The sequence below is a fragment of the Schistocerca serialis genome, chromosome 1 (genome assembly GCF_023864345.2).
Source record: "Schistocerca serialis cubense isolate TAMUIC-IGC-003099 chromosome 1, iqSchSeri2.2, whole genome shotgun sequence".
Taxonomy (NCBI): domain Eukaryota; kingdom Metazoa; phylum Arthropoda; class Insecta; order Orthoptera; family Acrididae; genus Schistocerca; species Schistocerca serialis.
The window spans coordinates 620,077,386-620,104,023 of NC_064638.1; the positions used below are offsets into that span (position 1 = coordinate 620,077,386).

General features: G+C 42.2%; 2 protein-coding genes across 3 annotated transcripts in view; one reads left to right on the top strand and one right to left on the bottom strand.

Annotated features, from left to right (window-relative positions):
* Window positions 1–219, top strand: part of LOC126478153 (density-regulated protein homolog) — a 54,667-nt gene extending 54,448 nt beyond the window's left edge. For both annotated transcript variants that reach the window (XM_050103678.1, XM_050103677.1), the window contains exon 6: window positions 60–219. In XM_050103678.1, coding sequence (XP_049959635.1) covers window positions 60–104 — 45 coding nt within the window. In that variant the 3' untranslated portion in view covers window positions 105–219. The remainder of the gene's footprint in view (window positions 1–59) is intronic.
* On the bottom strand, window positions 105–26,528 carry LOC126478179 (DNA-directed RNA polymerase III subunit RPC9). Its single transcript, XM_050103679.1, has 5 exons — window positions 26,145–26,528; window positions 26,027–26,063; window positions 8,508–8,588; window positions 8,257–8,409; window positions 105–298 (listed from the first exon to the last, which is right to left on the bottom strand). The coding sequence occupies exons 1-5, from the start codon at window positions 26,150–26,152 to the stop codon at window positions 212–214; spliced, it is 366 nt and encodes a 121-aa protein (XP_049959636.1). The 5' UTR covers window positions 26,153–26,528; the 3' UTR covers window positions 105–211.
* Between the last annotated feature and the right edge of the window lie 110 nt (window positions 26,529–26,638).

Consider the following 26,638-nt stretch of genomic DNA (forward strand, 5'->3'; position numbering starts at 1 on the left):
TCTCTTGTACATGTATTGTGAAAATAACTATTACATAAACAATTTCTTTCTCCTTCCAGATTGATGAAGATAGCATTGAAGATTTAGGAGATCAGAAGAGGTAGTGCAGTTATTATTTTTCTATTTATTGTAATAAATAATTATAATATTTATATTTGTGGAATTGGTCACTTGTATATGTTAACAAATAATAATAAAGGCAACCATGTATCTAAGTAACCAATTGACAGTCCTGCACAACTTGTAGCAATTGGTCAACTTGCTCATCTGTGAGTCTGTCTTCACTCTCTTCAACCATCTGGGGGAAGAAAAAAAAATGAAACTGAAAACATGTTGGCTTTGCAAACTATTATAAACAGTTGTAATTTTTATCACACATACTGAAAAATGTTGTGATGGAACCTTCATTAACCATAGAACAATCACAATGGCCTGTATATTACACACATTTATTTAATATCTTTCTGAACTACGAAGAATTAATGTACAAACTTATGAATGAATGTTATCAGTTCCCTACACAGTTTCTCCCCCCAAGATTAAACACACAACTGTGAATCTGAATAACTACTCTCTCCTAGCATTATTCTTCAAGTTGAAAGCTTTGGCTTCTTGACAACTGACCTTACAAGCTCATTCCATTTTATGTCACTTCACAACATTATGCCTATATTTAATGGATGTGACTATATGTAGAAGAGCACCACTAATACTGCATTTGTACATTATATGATTGTTCTTCCTATTATTTTGCATTAAATTACATTTTTCCATATTTAGAACAATCTCACGATTGCAGTACCAAATAAAAATCCTATCTCAGTCATCTTGTATCCTCCTACAATCACTCAATGATGACAGCATCTTCAGCAAATGGTCGCAGATTACTGGCCACCACATTCATCAGATTGTTTGTTTATGCAGAAAACAGGGGCATCCCAGAAGACATCTTTGTTTCCTGCGCATACTTGCCATCCACAACAATGTATCGAGTTCTGTCAATTGAAGAAAAAAGTTTAAAGAAGTCTTCAAGCCTACTCCATATGTTTGGGCCTTTGTTAAAGTCTGCAGGGTGACGCTTTATGAAAATCTGGGGATATGGAATCTGCCATTTGCTTTTCATTCTATGGCTCGCAGGACATAATGTGAGAGGCAAGCTGAGTTTCACACAAGCGATGCTTTCTAAATCTGTGTCAATTTATGCATAGAACTGTTTTCTCTCTCAAAGAATTTCATTAGTCACTTTTCTTTGCCTGCATATACCCTCCCTTCCTCCCACTCTGGTACTGCACAGCTTCTATTCCACTAACTCATCCACAGTCTTTTTACTTCTCTCCTTTTCTGCCTCCCTTCCCATCTAATCTCCTGCTGTACCTAGTTGCCCTACCCTTCTACTACCTTGACCCTGTATGTTCTCATAAGCACCAATTTACCATCCCCCCACCCCTACCCTGCTAGCCCTCCCTCTCCCCACTCCATGTTCCTCTTTACCCCACCACCCAGATTGCTTCTACCATCATATGCTGTTGCTCACAGTCTGGCCCAAGCAGGCAGAGACAATGGTCATGTGTGTATACAAGCTGAATGTGTGTGTTGGATAATTCAGGAGGCCTTTTAGGTGCGAACTCTATCCTTTTCATTATAATGTCAAGAAATTTAATATTCCCAAGAAACCTGCAGTAAACAGAAGTTATGGATGTTGGTCATAATTGTGCAAGTGTGGTGTGTAAGGAGGGTAAAAGTACAGAGTCACCTGCACTTTTTTCTTTTCACTTGTAACTTTTTGCTGGGTGAGAGATATCCATAAAGTGTGAAATCTAAGAATGGGCCAATGTCAAAAGGGTGGTTGTTGTTGTTGTTTTCAGTCCAGAGACTTGTTTGATGCAGCTCTCCATGCTACTCTATCCTGTGCAAGCTGCTTCATCTCCCAGTACCTACTGCAACCTACATCCCTCTGAATCTGCTTAGTGTATTCGTCTCTTGGTCTCCCTCAACGATCTTTACCCTCCACGCTGCCCTCCAATACTAAATTGGTGATACCTTGATGCTTCAGAACATGTCCTACCAACCGATCCCTTCTTCTAGTCAAGTTGTGCCACAAACTCCTCCCCAATTCTATTTAGCGCCTCCTCATTAGTTACATAATCTACCCATCTAATCTTCAGCATTCTTCTGTAGCACCACATTTAGAAAGCTTCTATTTTCTTCTTGTCCAAACTATTTATCGTCCATGTTTCACTTCCCTCGAATGTATATTTAAGTGTCAGGAAGTCGTTTCTGAAAGTATTTGTTTCAGAAATGACTTCACGAGACTTAAATATATACTTGATGTTAACAAATTTCTCTTCTTCAGAAATGCTTTCCTTGCCATTGAGAGTCAACTTTTTATATCCTCTACTTTGACCATCATCAGTTATTTTGCTCCCCAAGTAGAAAAACTCATCTACTACTTTGTCTCATTTCCTGATCTAATTCCCTTAGCGTCACCCGACCATTACCCCCACTTTGCTTTTGTTGATGTTCATCGTATATCCTCCTCCTCAAGATACTGTCCATTCCGTTCAATTGCTCTTAATCCGAACTTTTCTTTCGTTTCCTTTACTGCTTGCTCAATATACAGATTGAAGAGCAATGGGGAGAGGCTACAATGCTGCCTCACTCCCTTCCCAACCACTGCTTCCCTTTCATACCCCTCGATTCTTATAACTGCCATCTGGTTTCTGTACAAATTGTAAATAGTCTTTTGCTCTCTGTGTTTTATCCCTGCCACCTTCAGAATTTGGAAGAGAGTATTCCAGTCAACATTGTCAAAAGCTTTCTCTAAGTCTACAAATGCTACAAACGCAGGTTTGCCTTTCCTTAATCTATTTTCTAAGATAAGTCTTAGAGCCAGTACTGCCTCACATGATCCAACATTTCTATGGAATCCAAACTGATCTTCCCCGAGGTCGGCTTCTACCACTTTTTCCATTCGTCTGTAAAGAATTCGCATTAGTATTTTGCAGCCGTGACTTATTAAACTGATAGTTTGGTAATTTTCACATATTTCCCTTCTTTGCTTAGAACTGGGTTTACATCTGAGCTTTTGATATTCATGCAAGTGGTTCTCTTTTCTCCAAAGGTCTCTTTAATTTGCCTGTAGGCAGTATCTATCCTAGTGAGATAAGCCTCTGCATCCTTACATTTGTCCTCTAGCCATCCCCGCTTAGCCATTTTGCACTTCCTGTCGATCTCAATTTTGAGACGTTTGTATTCCTTTTTGCCTGCTTCGTTTACTGCATTTTTATATTTTCTCCTTTCATCAATTAAATTCAGTATATCTTCTGTTACCCAAGGATTTCTACTAGCCCTTGTCTTTTTACCTACTTGATCCTCTGCTGCCTTCACTATTTCATCACTCAAAGAAACCCATTCTTCTTCTACTGTATTTCTTTCCCCCATTCTTGTCAATCATTCCCTAATGCTCTCCCTGAAAGACTCTACAACCTCAGGTTCTGTCAGTTTATCCAGGTCCCATCTCCTGAAATTCCCACCTTTTTGCAATTTCTTCAGTTTTAATCTACAGTTCATAACCAGTAGATTGTGGTCAGAGTCCACATCTGCCCCTGGAAATGTCTTAGAATTTAAACCCTGGTTCCTAAATCAGTCTTACCATTATATAATTTATCTGAAACCTTCCAATATCTCCAGGTCTCTTACATGTATACAACCTTCTTTCATGATTCTTGAACCAAGTGTCAAAAAGGTACTCCCTGCAAAACTGAAATTGGTATTTTCCACCTCGACCTGTATACTGACTGGCCCTAAAAGAGAGCTTAATAATGTGGGATCATGCTGTTTTCAGGGTGGGTTTGCTCAGATACCTGTTCACTAACATCACACCAATGTTCACCCAGGGGCCCTCCTGCAATCCATGTTTACATGTTCAGCATCCTCACAAAACTTGCAACCTGGTACTCTGAATCTGATTTTCCCTGCAACCTAACAGCAGGTCTGTGTTCGTATTCTTGGTCTCCTGCACCTACATTCCTCTACTCTGTACGAGTCCCATCCTATTCTAGTTTAGATGACAACCAAATCTATTTGGAAATGAAGTTTCAATGTACTTGTCACCATTTCCCAGCATACTCTTGGTTTCCCTTTTTAAGTGGCATAGTTTAAATTTTTCACATCATAACTCTGCCTAAAGCCTACATATTTTCTCCTCGTGTTCTGTGGTTTTCTAACATAATCTAAAATTCCACTGAAGATCTCACCCTGATGAAGTCACTATCTAAAATTCTTATTACTAAACACTTGACTGTTTAACCAACCTACAGCAGAACATCTGTTAAACTAAGTACACTTAAAATTTGTTTGTAACAGTAAGACCTGTGATCCAAGGATAGTACATTCTCAATCCCTGGTTTGAACCCTATCACTGCTCAAATTTTGAATAAAAGTCATCAGTAATGGCGATCGAAGACTTCTGACATAAGAAGTCACCCTTATACTGCCAATGGCCTTGTCAAAAGGGCAGAGGAGTGTACAGAGGTTCAGGGCCATCTCTTGTACTTGGGGTGGGAATCTGTACCTAAAAGGTGGAAGAATCAGCAATGATCAATGGCATGAGGATATGGAAGCCACTGCATTGAAGACAAACAATGTGTATCCTGAATATCCACAGGACATGCGGCCTGTGACTGAAGAAGTGTCATGATCATCTCTCCATTTGAAAAGAATTACAGACTAGAGTTGTGGCATGCAATGTCAGAAGTTTGAGCATGGTAAGGAAGGTAGAACATCTGAAAAGGGAAATGCTAAGTTTCAATCCACATGTATATGGTGCCAGGGAAGTGAAATGGAAAGAAGACAAGGATTTCTTGTCAGATGAGTACAGAATAATACAAACAGCATCAGAAAATGATATAAATGATGTAAAATTCATTATGAATACGAAGCTAGGGCAGAGAGTGAGTTACTATGAACAGTTCAGTGATAGGATTGTTTTCATCGGAACTGACAGCAAACCGATACTGACAACAATAGTTCAGGTATACATGCTGACATTGCAAGCAGAAGGTAAAAAGATGGGGAACGTATATGAGATGAAAATCTAAGTCATGGGGGGTTGAAATGTGGTTGGAAGGGAAGGAGTAGAAGAAAGGGTTACAGGAGAATATTGGCTTGGTAGTACAAATAAGAGAGGAGAAAGACTAATTGGGTTCTGCAATAAATTTAAGAGGGTTAAAGGGAATGCTCTTTTCAAGAATCACTTGAGGAGGAGGTGGTATACCTGAAAAGACCAGAAGATATTGGAAGATTTCAGCTGGATTACATTATGGTCAGGCAGAGATTCTGAAAGCAGGTACTGGATTGTAAGCCATACCCAGAAGCAGATACACACTCTTAGTGTTATCGCCCTTGCTTTTAATTTCACCAAAGGTTGTTTTAACTCTTCTACATTCTGATTCAGTCCTTCCAACAATCTTTTCTTTTTTGATTCCTTCACATTTTTCCTGCAGCCATTTTGCATTGACTTAACCACATTTCCTGTTTATTTCATTCTTAAGTAATTTATACTGCTGTATTCCTGTTTTTTCTTAAACATTTTGTACTTAGTATTTTCAATGCTCAATTGAAGTATTTCTTCTTTTACCTGTGGTTTCTTTGTAGTTATCTTCCTTGTACCTATGTTTTTCTTTCCCCACTTGTGCGATTGTCCTTTTTGAATATGTCCATTCCTCTTCACTGAACTGCCTATTGATTTATTCATTATAGTAGGATCTATAGACTCTCAGAACTTAAAGCACATCTCTTCATTCCTTAGGCTTCCTATAACCCTCTTAAATTTATTGCAGAACCCAATTAGTCTTTCTCCTCTCTTGTTTGTACTACCAAGCCAATATTCTCCTGTAACCCTTTCTTCTACTCCTTCCCCTACTACTGCATTTCAGTCCCCCATGACTTAGATTTTCATCTCACTTTACGTACTAAATTACCTGTTCAATCTCCTCATATACGTTCCCTATCTTTTTATCTTCTGCTTGCAATACCAGCATGTATACCTGAATTATTGTTGTCAGTGTTGGTTTGCTGTCAATTCTGATGAAAATAGCCCTGTCAATGAACTGTGAATTCCACTGTTAAATGCAGAAGACAGAGCAGATAGGTGGAAAGAGTACACTTAGGGCTTCTATGAGAGCAAGAACTAACTTGATGATGTGACAAGAAGATAGGGGATCAAGAATTAGAATTAAGAAGAGCTTTGGAAGACTTAAAAGCAAATAAGGCAGAAAGGATGGATCACATTCTATTAGAATTTCTAAAATTATTGCGGAAGTGGCAACAAAATGATTATTCACATTGGTGTGTAGAATGTATGAGACTGGTGATATACCACCACATTTTTGGAGAAGCATCATCCACACAATTCTCAAGATTGGAAGACCCAAGTGCGAGAATTATGACACAATAAGCTTAACAGCTCATGTATCCACATTGTCGACAAGAATAATATACAGAAAAATGGAAAAGAAAATTTAGGATCCTTTAGATGATGACCAGTTTGGCTTTAGGAAAGGTAAAGGCACCAGAGAAACAGTTCTGCTGTTGGGGTTGATAATGGAAGCAAGACTATAGAAAAATCGACGCACATTCACACGATTTGTTGACCTGGGAAAAGTGTTAAATGGTGCAAGATGTTTGAAAGCTAGAGAAAAATAGGGGGAAGCTATAGGGAAACACAGATAATAAACAATATGAACAAGACGAGTGGAAGACAAAGTATGACGTGCACAGATTTAAAAGGGTGTAAGAAAGAGATGTAGTCGTCTGCCCCTACTGTTCAACATATGTGTGAAAAGAAGCAATGATGGAAATAAAAGAAAGGTTCAAGAATGGGATTAAAACTCAAGATGAAAGGATGTCAATGTTAAGATACACTGATGACATCCTCAATAAAAGTGGAGAAGAATTACAGGATCGGTTGAGTGGAATGAACAATCTAATGAGTACAGAACATGTATTGAGAGTAAATCGAAGAAATATGAAAGTAATGAGGAGTGGCAGAAATGAGAACAATGAGAAAATCAACATCACGATTGATGATAAAGGAAGTAGATGGAAACGGAAATGCCATGTGGCTAGGGCCTCCTGTCAGGTAGACCGTTCGCCTGGTGCAAGTCTTTTGAGTTGACGCCACTTCGGTGACTTGCGTGTTTATGGGGATGAAATGGTGATAAGGACAACACAACACCCATTCCCTGAGTGTAGAAAATCTCCAACCCAACCGGAAATTGAACCCGGGCCATTAGGTACGACATTTCGTTGCGCTGACCACTCAGCTACCTGAGGCGGACAGGAAGTAGATGAAGTTGAGGAATTGCTTACCTAGGCAATAAGATAACCCATGATGGACAGAGCAAGGATAACATAAAAAGGAGACTAGATACTGGCAAACAGGGCATTAGTGGCCAAGAGATAGTCTACTAGTATCAAACATATATCTTAGTGTGAGGAAGAAATTTCTGAAAATGTACGTTTCGAGCAAGCATTATCTGGTAATGAGACATGGACTGTGGGAAAGCAGGGACAGAGAAGAATTGAAGCATTTGAGATAGGGCACTAAAGAAGAATGTTGAAAATTAGGTGGGCTGATAAGGAAGTAATGAGGAGTTTCACCATAGAACCAACAAGAAAAAGGAATATTTGGAAAATACTGAAGAGAAGAAGGGGCAGGATGACAGGGCATTTGATAAGACATCACGGAATAATTTCCATGGGACCAGAGGGAGCTGTAAAGGGTAAAAACTGTAGAAGAAGACAGAGATTTCGGTACATCCAGCAAAAAATTGAGGATGCAGGTTGCAAGTGCTACTTTGAGATGAAAAGGTTGGCATAGGAGAGGATTTATGGTGGGACGCATCAAACGATTCAGAAGACTTAAAGAAAAAAATACAGCAACGTTTGTTCATATCACTTATTTATGAAAGTGGAATTCATATTAATCATATGGTTTTATGCTGCCAACTTGCATTCACTTTTTAAAACTTTGCTTAATCATTAAATCCTGTCAACGAACACAGAGTGAGTTGTGCAGAAATGTGACAGTACAATGCATACTTCTCAACATTGGCAGGAGTGGAATACACTGTGATTGTCAATTCTGATTTGAAAAATCTATCTAGCTTATTGTGACAAGTTGAGCTTTAAAATTCTGATAAGAAAGCCACTATAGGTTAAGTTGTATAAAAATTAAAAACAGCTTCATTTTACCAGTTGTATTTCCAAAGGTGTTGTTGGTGGATTGTTAAGCAGCATAACTTTCTCTGATTTTGTTAATTTGAAAGGCTCAAGTGCACGCAGAAAATTTTCAATAATTTCTGGTGTCTGCTGACTGCAAGGAGTATCTTGCAAGTAGTGTGTAGTCTGAAATATGAAAATCACAATTAAGCATGACCAACCTTTTTATCAGAGCAAATCTTCAAACCATTTATACTGGAAGGTACAAAACAAAATTGTGTTACCTCGTAAGTGATAGTGGCTAGCTGACCAAATGCATTACTATGCTGTTTTTTTCCTCGAATTTCTTGTAACAAGATCCACACCTTTAAAATAAGAGACAAATGAAATATTAATGCAATCTAAAACAAAATCAAAATGTTATGATTACAGAGAATACTAAATAATAAATTCTTAGGTAGGTCTGTCCCGCCCCCCCACCACCTCTTGATGTTTGACACGTTGGTTGACTGGCACAAGGCCGGTTGTGGCAGCACTGCAGAGCCGTCTGCTGTGCCCACTGCCGGCCACAGGGCAGTCAATGTGTTAAGCAGTTTCTTAATTTCTTTTTCCCTATGTTTTTTTCTCCAAATAACACGTAACATCTCTTCACAACAATAAAAAATATTTTTACCCACTTGTCATACCTTCTTAATATTAGCAACATCCTTTGAAGATGGATGCTCTGAAGTATAGTCTTCTCTTTCTTAACTGGTGGTGTTTTCTATCTACATCTATATTCCGCAAACCAACATGAGATGCATGGCAGTGGGTACATCCCTTGGACCCGTTATTAGGGTTTTTTCATGTTCCATTCATGTACGGAACGGGGGAAGAATGACTGTTTGAATGCCTCTGCATGTGCACTAATTATTCTAATCTTATCCTCACAATCTCTGTTTGAGCAATATGTAAGGGATTGTACTATAGCCCTAGAGTAATCATTTAAAGCCAGTTCTTGAAACTTTGTTAATAAACTTTCTTGGGATAGTTTACATCTATCTTAAAGAGTCTGTCATTTCAGTTTCTCTGTGACAATCTCCCATGGATTAAACAAACCTGTGACCATTTGTGCTGCCCTTCTCTGTATACGTTTAATATCCCCTGTTAGTCTTATCTGGTACGGGTCCCACACACTTTAGAATTTTTCTAGGATGGGTCACAGGAGTAATTTGTAAGCAATCTCTTTTTGTAGACTGATGCACTTGCCCAGTATTCTACCAATAAACTGAAGTCTACCACCTGCTTTACCCATGACTGAACCTATGTTTTTTTTTTTTTTTTTTTTTTTTTTTTTTTTTTTTGTTTGTGGTTTTAGGGCGCAAAACTTCTATGGTCATTAGCGCCCAGCCCGTGACGTAGAAAACAGGAAAAAAAAACGAAATTTAAAATCAGCAGCAATGGAAACAAAGTCAGAAAATTTGAGAAACTAAAGGCAGAAGGAATGCTTAAAAGTCCACTATAGAAAGGGGTTGGTTGTCCCCAAAAAAAAGCTTCAAATGACTGACGTCATTTCACTGTCACTAATAAACTGTAGAACGCGGTCAGCTGAGCGCGTGTCATCTGCTAAAATCGACGATAGATCAGGCGAGAGCTGTAGACGGGAGCGTAACGGATTAAAATAGGGGCATTCAATTAAAAGGTGTCGGACCGTCCACAGCTGAGAGCAGTGGGGACAGAGTGGGGGAGGATCACCGCTTAAAAGATGTCGATGACTAAAAAGACAGTGCCCTATCCGGAGTCGAGCTAAAATTACCTCCTCCCGACGACGCGTTCGGGAGGAAGAGGTCCAAGCGCAAGGAAGGGCTTTCACTTCCCGCAATTTATTGTGGGGAAGTGTTGACCAATGCGCATGCCATAAATGAGTAACTTGGCGACATAAACCGCTCCGTAGATCGGTAAACGGAAGAGACTGAAGAGCTGGCCGAGGAAGAGAGACTGCAGCCTTGGCCGCTATATCGGCCGCCTCATTTCCACAGATACCAGCGTGTCCCGGGAGCCAGAGGAACGCCACTGAGACGCCCCCCAGGTGGAGCAAGCGCAGACAGTCCTGAATCCGGTGGACCAGAGGGTGCACAGGGTAAAGAGCTTGGAGACTTAGGAGAGAGCTGAGAGAATCTGAGCAGATTACGTACTGTATCCGCTGATGGCGGCGGATGTAGTGGACAGCCTGGAGAACAGCGTAAAGCTCCGCAGTATAAACCGAACACTGGTCGGGAAGCCGAAAGTGATTTGGGGTGTCGCCAACAATATAGGCACTCCCTACACCTAACGATGTTTTCGAGCCATCGGTGTAAATAAATGTGGCTTCCGTCATTTGTGCACATAGAGCAGCAAATGCCTGACGGTAAACAAGTGGAGGGGTACCATCCTTGGGAAATTGACACAGGTCTCTGAGCAAGTCGATCCGGGGACGGAGCCAAGGCGGTGCTGTACCCCAAGTTGTCAAGAAGGTTTTAGGAAAGCGGAAGGAAAGAGAATGGAGCAGTTGACGGAAGCGGACTCCCGGGGGTAGTAGGGAGGAGGAGCGGCCTGCATACCAGACATCAAAGGAGGCATCGAAAAAAAGGTTATGGGCTGGATTAGCAGGCATGGAAGACAGATGGCTAGCATAACGACTCAGAAGGACTGCCCGCCGATTGGACAGCGGAGGTTCAGCAGTCTCAGCATAAAGGCTTTCCACAGGGCTGGTGTAAAAAGCTCCAGACACTAAACGTAATCCACGGTGGTGGATAGAGTCGAGACGCCGAAGAATAGACGGCCGAGCAGAGGAGTAGACTATGCTTCCATAATCCAATTTCGAGCGCACTAAGGCGCGATAGAGGCGGAGAAGGACCACTCGGTCCGCTCCCCAAGAGGTACCATTCAGGACACGGAGGGTGTTAAGGGAACGCAGACAGCGAGCCGAAAGATAGGAAACGTGGGAGGACCAGCACAGTTTTCTGTCAAACATAAGACCCAAGAATTTAGCGACGTCGGAAAACGGAAGGTTGACAGGACCTAGATGTAAGGAGGGCGGAAGAAACTCCTTACGTCGCCAAAAATTAACACAAACGGTCTTACTGGGTGAGAAACGGAAGCCGGTTTCGATGCTCCACGAGTGGAGGCGATCGAGACATCCTTGAAGACGTCTTTCAAGAAGGCTGGTCCGTTGAGAGCTGTAGTAGATCGCAAAATCGTCCACAAAGAGGGAGCCCGAGACATCAGGAAGGAGACAATCCATAATTGGATTAATGGCGATGGCAAACAGTACAACACTCAGCACGGAGCCCTGGGGTACCCCGTTTTCTTGGGAGAAAGTACGGGAGAGAGTAGTGTTCACCCGCACCCTAAATGCGCGCTCTGCCATAAATTCGCGAAGAAAAAGGGGCAGCCGGCCTCTAAAGCCCCAAGAGAACAGTGTGCGGAGGATGCCTGTCCTCCAACAGGTATCGTACGCTCTCTCCAGATCAAAAAATATTGCTACCGTTTGGCGTTGCCGGAGAAAATTGTTCATGATATAAGTGGAGAGAGCAACAAGATGGTCAACAGCAGAACGATGCTTTCGGAATCCGCATTGGGCTGGTGTTAAAAGACTGCGGGACTCCAGCCACCAAGCTAAACGGTAATTCACCATACGCTCCAAAACCTTACAGACACTACTCGTGAGAGAAATGGGGCGATAGCTAGAGGGGAGATGTTTGTCCTTTCCAGGTTTCGGAACGGGAACGACAATAGCTTCCCGCCATCGCCTGGGAAAGGTACTGTCGGTCCAAATTCGATTATAAAGGCGAAGGAGGTAACGCAGGCTATGGGTTGATAAATGCAGCAACATTTGGACATGGATACCATCCGGTCCTGGGGCGGAGGAGCGAGAAGAAGAGAGTGCATGTTGGAGTTCGCGCATGGAGAAAACAGTATTGTAGCTTTCGCGATTTTGAGAGGAGAAAGCAAGATGTCGCACTTCCGCTGCACGTTTCTTCGGGAGAAACGCTGGCGGGTAATTTGAAGAGCTCGAAATCTCAGCAAAGTGCTGACCCAATGAGTTAGAAATTGCGTCGGGGTCCACTAAGGTATCATGCGCGACAGTGAGCCCAGAGACCGGGGAGAAACTAGGCGCGCCTGAGAACCGTCGAAGCCGACTCCAAACTTCCGAGGAGGGAGTGAAGTTGTTAAATGAGCTAATAAAGAATTTCCAGCTTGCCTTCTTGCTATCGCGGATGACGCGACGGCATCGCGCACGGAGCTGCTTATATCGGATACAGTTGGCCAAAGTTGGATGGTGACGGAAAATGCGAAGAGCACGTCGCCGCTCACGTATTGCGTCACGGCATGCCTCGTTCCACCAAGGAACTGGAGGGCGCCGGGGCAATTCGGAGGTGCGTGGTATTGAACGTTCCGCAGCTGTGAGAATAACGTCGGTAAAATGTGTGACCTCATCGTCGACGCTGGGAAAGCGACGGTCATCGAATGTCGCTAGAGACGAAAAAAGTGTCCAATCGGCTTGGGCAAACTTCCAGCGTCGCGAGCGCATATATGGCAGTTGAGGCTGCAGTCGAAGAACACAGGGAAAGTGGTCACTCGAGTGTGTATCATCAATGGCGAACCATTCGAAGCGCCGAGCTAGCGGAACAGTACCAACCGCAAGGTCCAAATGGGATAAATTTGCCGTGGAGGCAGATAAAAATGTGGGGACCCCAGTGTTGAGGCAGACTAGATCCGCTTGGTGGAAGACGTCTAGCAACAGTGAGCCACGTGGACAAGGATGTGGAGATCCCCAAAGCGGGTGGTGGGCATTGAAGTCCCCAACCAACAAATAGGGGGGTGGAAGCTGATCAAGAAGATGAAGGAGATCAGCTCGTGCCATTGGTGTAGACGATGGAATGTATACCGTACAAAGAGAGAACGTGTACCCAGAAAGGGAAAGACGGACGGCGACAGCTTGGAAGGAAGTGTTTAAGGGGATTGGGTGATAATGGAGAGTATCATGGAGCAGAATCATGAGTCCTCCATGGGCTGGAGTGCCTTCAACAGAGGGGAGGTCATATCGGACGGACTGAAAATGAGGGAGAACAAAGCGGTCATGGGGACGCAGCTTTGTTTCCTGAAGACAGAAGATGACCGGCGAGTAGGATCGTAAGAGGATCGACAATTCCTCCCGATTGGCGCGAATGCCGCGGATATTCCAGTGGATAATGGACATTGGGTGAACAGAAAAGGGAGGAACGTCACCAAGGGTGCTGTCAACTCAACGACTGCTCAGAGCTTGCGACCGACAGCATGGAATGGCATTCAGTCGAAGGCAGAAGATCCTGATCCATAGGTTGGTCAGGAGCAGCTCCTGCCACCAACGATCGGCCAGTTGACCGGCCACCAACAGTGCGCCTCGGCGACACAGAAGATGGCCGAGGGCGATTTCCGCCAGGTGGTGCTGTAGATGGGACACGCCTTGGCGGAGAAGGAGAGGAACTGTGTTTCTTCGTAGCCTTCTTGGAGGTATGTTTAGATGAAGGAGGAACCGATGGTTGTGAAGTTGTAGTACGTAAAAACTCTTCACGAGAATGCTCTTTTTTTGAAGACTTGGCGTCTGACTTTTGGGCTCGAGATTTAGCAGAACCCGACGAAGGGTGAGCCATAGAGTGGGCAGGCGAAAGAGGTGAGGTTGAACGGGCGATCTTTGCGCTGGCCGATCTGACGACCGTGGTACTAAATGTGAGGTCGCAAGTCTGCGTGGCCGCCTCCTTTGTTGACCGCGGAGAAGCAAGGACAGCGCTGTATTTTCCTTTCTGAGGCACGGTGGGCTGTCGACTGGCGAGTAACTTTCGAGCAGCAAAGGTCGACACCTTTTCCTTCACTCTTATTTCCTGGATCAGCTTTTCGTCCTTAAAAACGGGGCAATCTCGAGAGGAAGCAGCGTGGTCACCCAAACAGTTGATGCAGTGAGGGGATGGAGGTGGACAAGCACCCTCATGGGCATCCTTGCCACACGTAACACATTTGGCCGGATTGGAACAGGACTGGCTGGTGTGATTGAACCACTGACATCGATAGCAACGCGTAGGGTTTGGGACATAAGGGCGAACGGAAATTATCTCATAGCCTGCTTTGATTTTTGATGGGAGTTGAACTTTGTCAAATGTCAAGAAGACAGTGCGGGTCGGAATGATGTTCGAGTCAACCCTTTTCATAACCCGATGAACAGCGGTGACGCCCTGGTCAGACAGGTAGTGCTGAATTTCTTCGTCAGACAATCCATCGAGGGAGCGTGTATAAACGACTCCACGCGAGGAATTTAAGGTACGGTGCGGTTCCACCCGGACAGGGAAGGTGTGGAGCAGAGAAGTACGCAGCAATTTTTGAGCCTGGAGGGCACTGTGTGTTTCTAACAACAGGGTACCATTCCGTAATCTGGAACAAGACTTTATGGGACCCGCAATTGCGTCGACACCTTTCTGAATAATGAAAGGGTTGACCGTGGAAAAGTCGTGACCGTCGTCAGACCGAGAAACAACAAGGAACTGTGGTAACGATGGAAGAACCGTCTGTGGCTGAGACTCAGTGAACTTACGTTTGTGAGCAGACATAGTGGAAGGTGAGGAAACCATTGCGGAAGAATCCCCCATGATTACCGGCGTCTCCGATGGCGCGCTCCTCCCTTGTGGGGGCCCTCACCGAGGGCACACCCGCCTTAGGTGATTGTTCACACCTCAGGTCACACCTCCCAACAAACGGACGGAGGGACCAATCGGCACTTTCGGAAGGTATCAGCTCGGGTAATCACCCCTCCCTGGGCCTGGCCGTTACCAGGGGGTACGTACGTGTCCTACCTGTCTACCCGGGGCGGGGAATTACGCGTTACCCCGTCACCGGCTACGCATGGAAGTGCGTGGGTCGGCCTTCAGACACGCACAGGGAGGAAGAAAGAGAAAGGGAAAGGAAAGAAGAGGGGGTCTCAAACGCCGCAGCGGAGAAAAGGGCAAGGAGAAGAGGGAAGGAAAAGAGAAGGACAGAGGAAGGACGAGGACTTGTAAGTGTAGAAAGCAAGTAAGTCGGAAAAGTTTCGAGCGTCCGTCTCCGGACGTAGGCACAAACCATACTCCCAGAGGGGGAGAAAGGGAAGGAAATAGCCAGAGGTGAGGGGGGGGGGGGGGGGCGAAGATGGGGGACGGGGAGGGATGCGGAAAGGGAAGGGAAGGTATGCAGCCCGGAAAGGAAGGAGGGCCACATTAGCTCGGGGTCCCGTGCTCGCTACGCACGTGTCCACAAAAGAGTTGTGGACCCCCTGGGGGGACTGAACCTATGTGATCATTCCATTTCATATCCCTACAAAGTGTTGCATCTGGGTATTTGTATGAATTGGTCGATTCCAGCAGTGACTCATTGATATTATAGAAGACCACATTTTTTTGTTTTGTGAAGTGCAAAATTTTACATTTCTTAACATTCAGAGCAAGTTGCCAATCTCTGCGCCATGTTGAAATCTTATCAAGATTTGACTGAATGTTTATGCAGCTCCTCTCAATAGTACTTCATTATAGATGACTGCATCATCAGCAAAAAGCCTGATTTTACTAATAATGTTGTCTGTCATTAATGTGGAACATGAACAGCAAGGGACCCAACATGCTTCCCTGTGACACACCTGAAGTTACTTCTTCATCTGATGATGGCTCTCCATTGAAGATAACATGCTCTGCTGCAGTTCTTTAAGACTATGAGGGTTGTTGCAATACACCTTAGACTTTAGGGCTCCCAACACAAAGTAATCACACACTGACAGGTCAGGTAACCTGGGTGACGAGCTAAGGTCACGGCCAGACTGCCCTCTGCTAACTACTCTGTCAGGTATGAAGATTGTGTACACATGCTCAAAGGAACCAGTGTGGATCATGTGGTGGGCGTACATGTGGAATTTCCACTCATTCGAATCACACTTATTTGCCCCACTCCCTGTACAATTAAAGCATACATGCCTGGAGAAAATGAAGTATCCTCAAGAACATGGATTTGAACATCACTGTGCTTTACTAGGCATGGCTCACTGACTCTTTATGATCTCTGAACTGACAGTGGGACCTACAGTTTAAATACGACAGACCAAGCCTCAACTTGCTGTAAGTAGGATTAATATTTGGAAAAACTTTTCTGCAATACACAACACACCTTCAGTAATATGTTGATAGCACTGTTGTGCAAGTATACAAATGGAACCGACTGTAGACAGTAATTTACCTGACTCCAGACAAAGGTAAACTCTATGATGTAAGCCGATGATCAGGCAATTGGCCTGGCTGTAATTAAAGTACAGCCATTTGTTGAAGCGGCACTACGCGGGGGATGGTAGTTGATCTCCAGCAACCTTTTACATCTGGCTAAGATTCCTGGCACTCATTTGACCCAGAGGAGCTGGAACAAGGAAAAATCCTTGCCCCTATCTGTGACTGAACCCTGGACCTCCAGGGCCAGAGTGTAGTGCTCTACACCCTACAGACAACCACAGCCAGGTTTCTGACTTATCATTGCTTGAAGCCATTATATATTGTGTACAGATAGTAAGAGGTGGGGTGGAGGGAATATTAAATATTTTCATGTGCCTGACGAGATGCAGATAGAAAAAGAAAGAAAAACAATTCCTGTTTTGTATAGTGGTTAGACAATCACTGAAAATTAATATCACATTGTTTGCAGCTATTAATTGTAATTAGCTAATTTGAAACTGAATCCAGCAGAAATTATGGAAAGATGACATTTGCAATAGCTAATTAGATGGCTTTCTTCAATAGAATCATGTATGCTTTATCTGTTACTGACAGTGGTGGCGAGGTTTGCAAAAGAAAACATTATAAGCAATGAATATTTACTGGAGTCATTGTTGATGATATACTGTTAATTGGAAGACTTGGCACTTCATATGTCATACTGAGGAACACAGTTCTGTTAGAAAAAATGGTCAGAGTATGTCATAAACGGAATGTCAAAAGTCATGGTTCAGTACGCAGAAAACTAAAATCGCATTCTTGGAGTTGATAGACGTTACATTTTAATTTAATGTACTATCACAATTTCTTACAATTACAATAAGTAGGTAAAATGCTCCACATATAGGAATGATTTGCTTCACTGTTTCTAAAACCTATTGTCAATAGGCTATTGAGTGGTCTCTTCGAAAAGTAAGCAGCTGATTGATACTCGTGATCGAGAGTCTATTACAGGTCACATACACTATCTGAGAACACATCTATCACTAACTGGAAGTAAGTCAGTTTTGTTTTCAAAGAGCCATCTTAACTGATCTAAATGAGGCTTCAGGGAAACGGTGAACAACCCAGATATTACGAAAATGATACAGGAGAACAACTATCTTAATTGTTACAGAATGCCATGTGTATCTTGCCCAACCCTGGAACAACCTAACAAGGAAAGTGTTAAAGCTTTTAAAGGGGTAGGTCAGTTTACCCTCTTCCCAGGTGGGCTCGATTAAATGATCTAGCTTACCAGAAGAGATCAAGCCACAAAAGTGCGTGAGGCCTACCACTATTTACACTATTGCTGTTCCCCAATATTTTTCTCCCCATCCCAGAAAAATGCTCCTAACTTATGTTAACATGTTTTTTTAATGATTTAGAATAATGGCTAAACATTACAAAATCACTGCATGCCTGCTCATTATACTTGATTTACCACTGTCTTTTGAAAACGTCCAAGTTTCTTTGAACTCGGCCCACAATTTCTTGAAACTTCAAAAATGCACTGCCAGGCTGCAACATTAATTACACTATCAATGGAGAAATTTTCTTCCAGTATAAGTCTTTGATGTTGTTGTGGCACTAAAATGCAACTGTTTTTCTCTAAACATATGCAGACTCAGCTTCACTATCCTTTTTTGAGTACAGCAGTATTGAAGCCAGGCAGGAAGCTGATGTGCACTTGGGGTACTAATCACTTAACCACTGAACTTGTAGAAAAGACAGAGAAGATATTTGCAGTACAATGTGGGCCTTGTTATTTTTAAAGAAGGAGGCAGCAAAATGGAGTTCTTTGACAAACTTTACAAAATCTGCCAAGTGGTTCTTCTGATCAACATAGCACAGTTATGTTATAAAATGTCAATTACAATGATGTGATACTGTAAAAGGAAGCACTCACTCTATATATGAGTTATAATAGAGGGAAACATTCCACGTAGGAAATATATATCTAAAAACAAAGATGATGTGACTTACCAAATGAAAGTGCTGGCAGGTCGACAGACACACATTTATTTTTACGAGGGCTGTTTGGTTGAATCTGGGAGTGGGGCTGAAGGTGAGGCCTTTGGATAGGACAGAGGTTTCGGATTGGGAAAGAGGTTTGGAGGAAAGGTTAACTACAGAATTAGGGTGTTGTGGTGCCAGATTGTGTTGCTTGGAATTTTGAGGTTTTGGAGGGAGTGGAGCTGGAAGTGGGAGACTGAGTAGATGGGAGAGACTGGTTTTGTGTGCAATGAGAGGTGGTTGAGGTTCGCTGGAAAGGCTGTGAAGGGTGAGTGAGTTGCCTTTCCGGAGGTGGGAAACCAGGAGATTGGATAGTTTTTTGAGGTGAAGGGTGGCATGCTGTTCTAATTTGCGGTTGGCCTGTAGGAGGATGCTCTGAATAGCCGGTGTGGATGTGGGAGAGGAAAGATTGAGGACTTTTAAGGATAGGAGTTGACGGGTGTGTTATTTTTACGAGGGCTGTTTGGTTGAATCTGGGAGTGGGGCTGAAGGTGAGGCCTTTGGATAGGACAGAGGTTTCGGATTGGGAGAGAGGTTTGGAGGAAAGGTTAACTACAGAATTAGGGTGTTGTGGTGCCAGATTGTGTTGCTTGGAATTTTGAGGTTTTGGAGGGAGTGGAGCTGGAAGTGGGAGACTGATATTTTTACGAGGGCTGTTTGGTTGAATCTGGGAGTGGGGCTGAAGGTGAGGCCTTTGGACAGGACAGAGGTTTCGGATTGGGAGAGAGGTTTGGAGGAAAGTATTTTTACGAGGGCTGTTTGGTTGAATCTGGGAGTGGGGCTGAAGGTGAGGCCTTTGGATAGGACAGAGGTTTCGGATTGGGAGAGAGGTTTGGTGTGTGTCTGTCGACCTGCCAGCACTTTCATCTGGTAAGTCACATCATCTTTGTTTTTATATATATATATATATATATATATATATATATATATATATATATATATATATATATATATATATATATATATATATATAGCCTTGACATATAAAAATCATACTTATTTTAGTGTCCAATCTCCACATGATTGTTGGCTGCACACAGCTGTGACTCCTCAATGCTGGAACATGCCAACACACTCATTTGAGGTGATCGACAGATTCCAAACAAACACCATGCTGCACAATAGATGTCTCTGTTGGTAGTGCTGAAATTCATCCACGAGTTTGGGTACTCAAAGGTGTGTATCCATTGGGTTCCTTGTTGTCTAACAGAATACCATAAAGAGCAATGAAGGACCATCTGTGTGGAACTGCTCTTGTGTTACAAGGATGATTGTGGCACTTTTTTTCAAACATTGTCGCAGGTGATCAAACGTGTCCATTATTTTGATTCAGAAACAAAATGGCAATCCAAGGAGTAGCACCATCCCACCTCTCCTCCAAAGAAAAAGTTTATTGTTCTAACAACAGGAAATTGAAGAAATGACTTCAGCATATTCGTTGCCACAAAAATTTAACTGTTGTACTACTACTACTACTACTACTACTACTACTACTCCATGACAATGCAAGGCCTCATAGAAGACTACGCACCTGAGAGGAGCTCATAAAATTTCATTCGACTCTTATCCCTCATTCACCCTACATCCTTGATCTCGCACCTTCGGACTTCTATCTGTGAGATCCAAGAGGGAGCCACTCTGGTGGAAGCAGAATTGGTTAATGGGTAGGTTATTGATGCAGGAAGATGTAGGCTCTGATGTTGACCAGTAGACTGGTAGTACCATGCAGGCATACAGACAGGCCCTCCCAGTAAGGTGGCATAAGCCCATTAACAGAGATTGTTGGGGAAAGGGGGCGCAGGGGGAATAATAAGGTGTATTTAAATACTAAATAAAACCAAGCTGCTTTAGAAGCAAGATGTTTCATTCATTATTTATTGACCGCCTCTGATAGAACTGTAGTTTATCAATGTCAGGATATTTGACATGCGACTTCAGGAAATGCACGTGCAAAGGAGTTTTACAAGCAACAGCTGGAATTATCCAGCATGAACTTTGAATACTTTCATGTTTCATTGAATCATGGAGCCAATCACTGATGCGCCAAAGAAATTGGTATAGGTGTGCGTTTTCAAATACAGATAGACGTAAACAGGCAGAATATAGCACTGCGATTGGCATCACCTATATAAGGCAACAAGTGTCTGGGACAGTTGTTAGATAGGTTGCTGCTGCTACAATGGCAGGTTATCAAGATTTAATTGAGTTTGGATGTGGAGTTATAGTCGGCGAATGAGTGATGGGACACAGCATCTCTGAGGTAGTGATGGAGTGGGGATTTTCCCGTACAAATATTTCAGAAGTGTACTGTGAATATCAGGAATCCAGTAAAACATAAAATCTCAGACATGGCTGCAGCTGGAAAAAGGCCCTACAAGAATGGGGCCACACACTGTCAGGTGGCTTGCGGAGTATGGATGTAGATGTAGATGTAGAATGCCAACTGAAGAGAATTGTTCAATGTAACAGAAGTGCAACCCTTCCGCAAATTGCTGCAGATTTCAACGCTGGGCCATCAAGTGTCAGCATGCAAACCATTCAACGAAACAACATCGATATGGGTTTTTGGAGCTGAAAACCCACCTGTGTACCATTGATGACTGCATGACACAAAGCTCCCGGGGGCCTGTGAACACTGACATTGGACTGTTGCTGACTGGAAACATTTTGCCTGGTCTGACGAGTCTCATTTCAGATTGTACTGAATGGATGAATGTGTACAGGTATGCAGACAGCCTCACGAATCCAAGGACCCTGCTTGCCAGCAGCGGCTGTTCAAGATGGTGGAGGGTCTGTAATGGTGTGTGGTGTGTGCAGTTGGAGTGATATGGGACCCCTGAACTGTCTAGATATGACTCTTACAAGTGGCACATACGTAATCATCCACTCTCATCACCTGCATCCATTCATGTCCATTGTGCATTCCAACAGACTTGAACAATTCCAGCAGGACAATGGCATACCACACATCCAGAATTAGTACAGAGTGGCTCCAGGAAAACTCTTTTGAGTTTAAACACTTCTGCTCGCCACCAAACTCCCCAGACATGAACATTATTGAACACATCTAGGATACCTTGCACCGTGCTGTTCAGAAGAGATCTCCACCCCTTGTACTCTTATGGATTTATCGACAGCCCTGCAGGATTCACGGTGTTCAAATGGCTCTGAGCACTATGTGACTTAACTTCTGAGGTCATCAGTCGCCTAGAACTTAGAACTAACTAAACCTAACTAACCTAAGGACATCACACACATCCATGCCTGAGGCGGGATTAGAACCTGCGACCGTAGCGGTCGCTCTGCTCCAGACTGTAGCGCCTAGAGCCGCACGACCACTCCGGCCGGCGATTCATGGTGTCGATTCTCTCCAGCACTACTTCAGGTATTAGTTGAGGCCATGTCACGTTGTGCTGTGGCAGTTCTGCATGCTCACAGGGGCCTTACACAATATTAGGCAGATGTACCAGTTTCACTGGCTCTCTTCATTGTATGATTTGGTTCATCCTTTTCTTTCAATGTTGTTTGCAAGTCTGAGGTTTTTGTGCAGAGGTGAAATGACTTGTGATTATTCAAATGTATCTTTATCATGGTATTATCATTTCCATTAGACGTAATGGTATCAGTTGATAATCCAATCCCCTCCCCCTTTCCCCTCGTCCCTTCTTTTTTTTTATATTCTGTACAAAATTTTACCATCAAATTTAGACACACTGATTATTAGCAGATGGTTAATGCCTTCAATGGTTAACTGGCTTTTGGGAAGATACGTTAAAATCTTTAACTCCAGGTGGATTCAATAGCTTATCTAAATTTGTGTGAAAGAAAAATGTTCTGGGTATGATTGCTCTTAAGGTTCTCAGAGGGTACCCAGAGTTTCCTTTCTGAATATTATCCAAGTAGACTACACATCCAAGGTTGCGCTCTTTCACAAGACAAAACTAATGCAATAATATAACGCAACAATTAGTTACATAGCTGAGGTCAAAATTCTTGGTGAATTCCACAGTCTGTATCAAAACTTAAACTAGACTTTTCCTTAAGCACTATTTTAAGCACTTGGTGAAATCCAACTAGTTCTAGTCACCATAGCCCTGAGGGGCGTATAAAGAGCATAGTTTCACACACCTCAGTTTCATAATATCTGACAGTGTGTCTATTGAATACAAATTGTCAGGAGACAAAGTGCAGTCTTTGTATGGTGTTTCCAATGTCATGTGCCCATGTAAACAGTATGGAACTTTCTGAACATTTTGAATGAATATTTACAATTATGAGCTAGTTGTTCTGGATACCTCTATTTTATTGTATTCCATAGCTAACAGTTACTTGTGCAGTCACAAAGTGTCATATGACAAAGGAAGATGATAGTATATGTGGGTCAAAGTTCCAAAACAATGTGCCTTTATTGTCTACTAAACTTAAGGATAAAATGAAACACCATAACACTAAATCAGTGACAGACACGTTTCAATTAGTGTTTCATGCATCATAATTAAGAAGGATGGAGAGTGCTGAACAACACAATATACAGGAAGCCTGTGTAGATGGACCAATATCTGCATAGTCTATCAATTCATCATCTGAGCGACAGAGCTATAGTAAGTACCCTTTAACTTGGGCTAACTTTCTGTGCAACGTTACATATCTTAAAACTCTCAAAAATGATGAAAAGAAGCTAACCTGAAGCAGAAATTTAAATTATTGCAATGGTAAAAGTCTAGATCAGAACCAGTGGTGTACTTAAATGTGTTTAATGCAGCATGTTGTCAGCACTTGCCATGAGATGTGATGGTAATGAAAGGGGAGGGGAGGGTTCGTCATTTGCTGGCTCTATGCAACCAATGAGAGAGCAGTGGATGGACAATGTTTCAAATCAAGAGACAATATACTGCGACCTAAGAAATATTAAGACATTCAGAAAAAGCAGTGAAATGATTCCCACAGCCAAAATTATGACTTTAACTCTTTATTTTATTTTTAGCAATTAAAGCTGTATCATTGGGCCCCGATTTAACGACAACCTCGTAATTCGTGACTTATTCGGAAAAAGATTCAAATATATGTGGCAAGAGTAAAGAAGCGAGTGGTTTCTATTTTGTTACTGAATTCACTGCTTCGTTTCTCATCCCTCAACTGATTTTGTGAAAGTAACCTCCTATTGGCTATGTGAAACTGACACATTGCCAACCTAAGAGTGGTAGAGAAACACTGCCCTGAATGGCGCTGGGCCTGATTTAAACTTAGCCCAAGGAATCCTACAACATGTTCAAAGTGATGCAGACAGGAATATAGAAACATACATTCGAAAGCAGAAAGTAAATAATCAATTTTACAAACATGGATGTTATCTCTGAAGTAGCAAATACTGCACTTAGACCCTAATTACGCAGGAATCGACAAATATGTCAAAAGTTTAACAGGAAGGAAGGAAGGAAGCAAGCAAGCAAGTCGGCCAGCTAGCTCAAAAATAAACATTACATGAAATCAATGCTGCAACAAATACCAAACATATACTCAACAAAGGTAACCAATTCATTTACTTATGAGCTTTAACTTTTTGGGAAAATAAGGTCATCATAAATTAGTTAAAATTATCATTAAAAAAATCAATGACCTTCAGTTGTAGTCAAATTAAATGTCTTTCTGAATACTGACAAAGGGATTACTAGATGTATTTGGATACATCAAGGCATCATGTAACTGCTGACCAATTATGGGGAAAGGAGTTGTCATTTGCATGAAGTGGAGACAAACATATAAAAACAATGGTATTCTGCAGCTTTCAAGATTTTGAAGTTCGTCAACAAAAACAATTAATATTTGAAAATTTAATTGGATAGATAAAAAATCTACTGCAAACTGAAATACCTTTTAATGTGTATGTGCATTCTTCTGCCACCACTTGGTGAGTAGTTTCTTTACCTATCCAATTACTTGCCGCACCAGTTCCTGTCAGATCACTTAAGTGCTGCTGGGCTGGGCTAGCTCCTGGATCGGTGACCATCCGGTCTGCCAAGGACTGTTGGCCAGTGAGGTGCACGTAGCCCTTGTGAGGCAAAATGAGGAGCTTCTTTATTGAGAAGTAGTAGCTCTGGTCTTGTAAACTAACAAATCGGCTAGGAAAGTGCTCTGCTGAGCACATGCTCCTCCATATCTGTATCTAGTGATGCCTGTGGGTTAAGGATGACACGGTGGCCTGTCAATACTGTTAGGCCGGAAATACGGAAGCGTCCGATCCCACCCGTCTGCTTTGACCCATGACGTCACAAATTTGGCGGAAACAAAAACAAACACACACACTTTCCACAAGAAGCCTAATGACACTAACGGGACAAGTGCAGGAAATGGGGTGTTTTGGGTGGTGTGCAAACTAAATATAAAGAAATTTAGACACCTTGCGTAGCTACAACGTGTAAGTGAAGACAGCCATGCATGAATACCCACCCACCTCCCCAGGAGTCGTAACCCCTGCAACCCATAGAAGATAAAGATGCTTCAGTAGCTGATTAGTGTTTTTTGTCTTTTAAAAAAAAATCTCACGGGATAGAACAAACAGATCAGAAAGATAAATATAATAAACTAACACAGAAATTCGAGGAAATAGATAATTAAAATAAGTAATAAGTGTCTTTAAATTAAAAAAAAAAAATCTCACGAGATAGAACGAAAAGATCAGAAAAGTAAATAAAATAAGATAAAACAGAACTGGAGACAGCCACACTCAAACCAAACTCCGCGCCGTCATGACGTCACACACGACAACACCCTTACGTCAAAGCCGACCCGTGGGATCGGACGCTTTTGTCGACCCGTTAGGCCTTCATGGCCTGTTCGGGCATAGTTTAATTTTTTTAATTATTCAGATTCTGAAGTTTGCATTACACAGAACCTATGAAACTCTGTAGTATTAACATGACAACATCCAAGGATAAATTGTTTGTGAACAATGTGGGTTTATTAAATTATCAACCTGGGGATGAAGGAATATCAGCTATTCTCTATCTCCATCTAACCTAAATCTCCATAGACAATTTGTGAACAGGATTGTGCAAACTAATATCACTACTTCTTAAGAGACAATGCTTTCAACCTTCACATTGTGAAATATTGTAAATGATATGGTTAGCGCCTGTCAAATTGCGCTCTTCAACTGCCGATCTTTAATATCATGAGGTTCAACATAAATAACGATAATTAGAAAACAACATGGACTAAATGAAAAACTAATTAGGATATGCATGAAGTGCAGGTGTGCTACAAATTGTACAGGTGCACACAATGCCCTTATAATAGACATAAAATATCTCCTGAAACACAACCATACGTAAAAAAAAAGAAAAAAATATATATATAGTTCTTATAATAGTACCAGTATCTTTTGTCGGCAATCCAAAATTCTGGGTTAGGTCACTCGTAGCATCATGAATTATATCTCGTGAAGGAAGAGAGTTTACCATAGCATACGTACATTATTCATCATAATGAGTAACACTTAAATTACTTGAGCACAACCAATAAGCAAAACTTACCTCATAATTGCTGAGAATTGCAGCGTTGGCATTTATTCTGAAGAAAAAAAAATATTGGGTAATATACGTGAGCATAAAAAAAGTATAAGTTAGAAATTCAATAACAACTTTTACGTACGTCTCCATTACGCATGAACGCTAGTCCACAACACAGCTGGTACAAACATAAACAACGAAGTACACAACCCCTTCTTAACTACTCAATGAATGTCGTACAAAGAGAAAACTACGTCAATGAACAGCTGACATTTTTGATATAAAATATGTAACTACGAAAGTATCTCGTAATTTTTTAAAGTAAAAGGAACCAATTTAGATATATCATAGTTTTTCCGTCAAACTGCACCACAGAATTTAAGAGACACAAAGTTTTCGTGCTATCGCTACATAGACCAACCAAAATTGTTCAGATTTTAGCCTTTTGTTTCACTGGTGCTTCTAGAATAAATGCTATTAGAGGCTTACTGTCCATTTCCGAAATATTTTCCTGCTGTCTTACTTCTCACGATATTTATCTTCATCTTCTCTGAACCAAGTACGAAACCTGACAATAATGCACAAGGCCTGAGTCGGCAACTAATTATAAAATACACCTCATTATCTTTGTAATCA

What these genes read in the sequence shown, in the direction of transcription:
- LOC126478179 (XM_050103679.1), bottom strand. An exon ending in CAATTCTCAGCAATTATGAG is followed by an intron (nt 8,589 to 26,026) that starts GTAAGTTTTGCT and finishes CTTATTTTAAAG; the next exon opens with GTGTGGATCTTGTTACAAGA. An exon ending in CACCTTTGGAAATACAACTG is followed by an intron (nt 299 to 8,256) that starts GTAAAATGAAGC and finishes TTCTTCCCCCAG; the next exon opens with ATGGTTGAAGAGAGTGAAGA.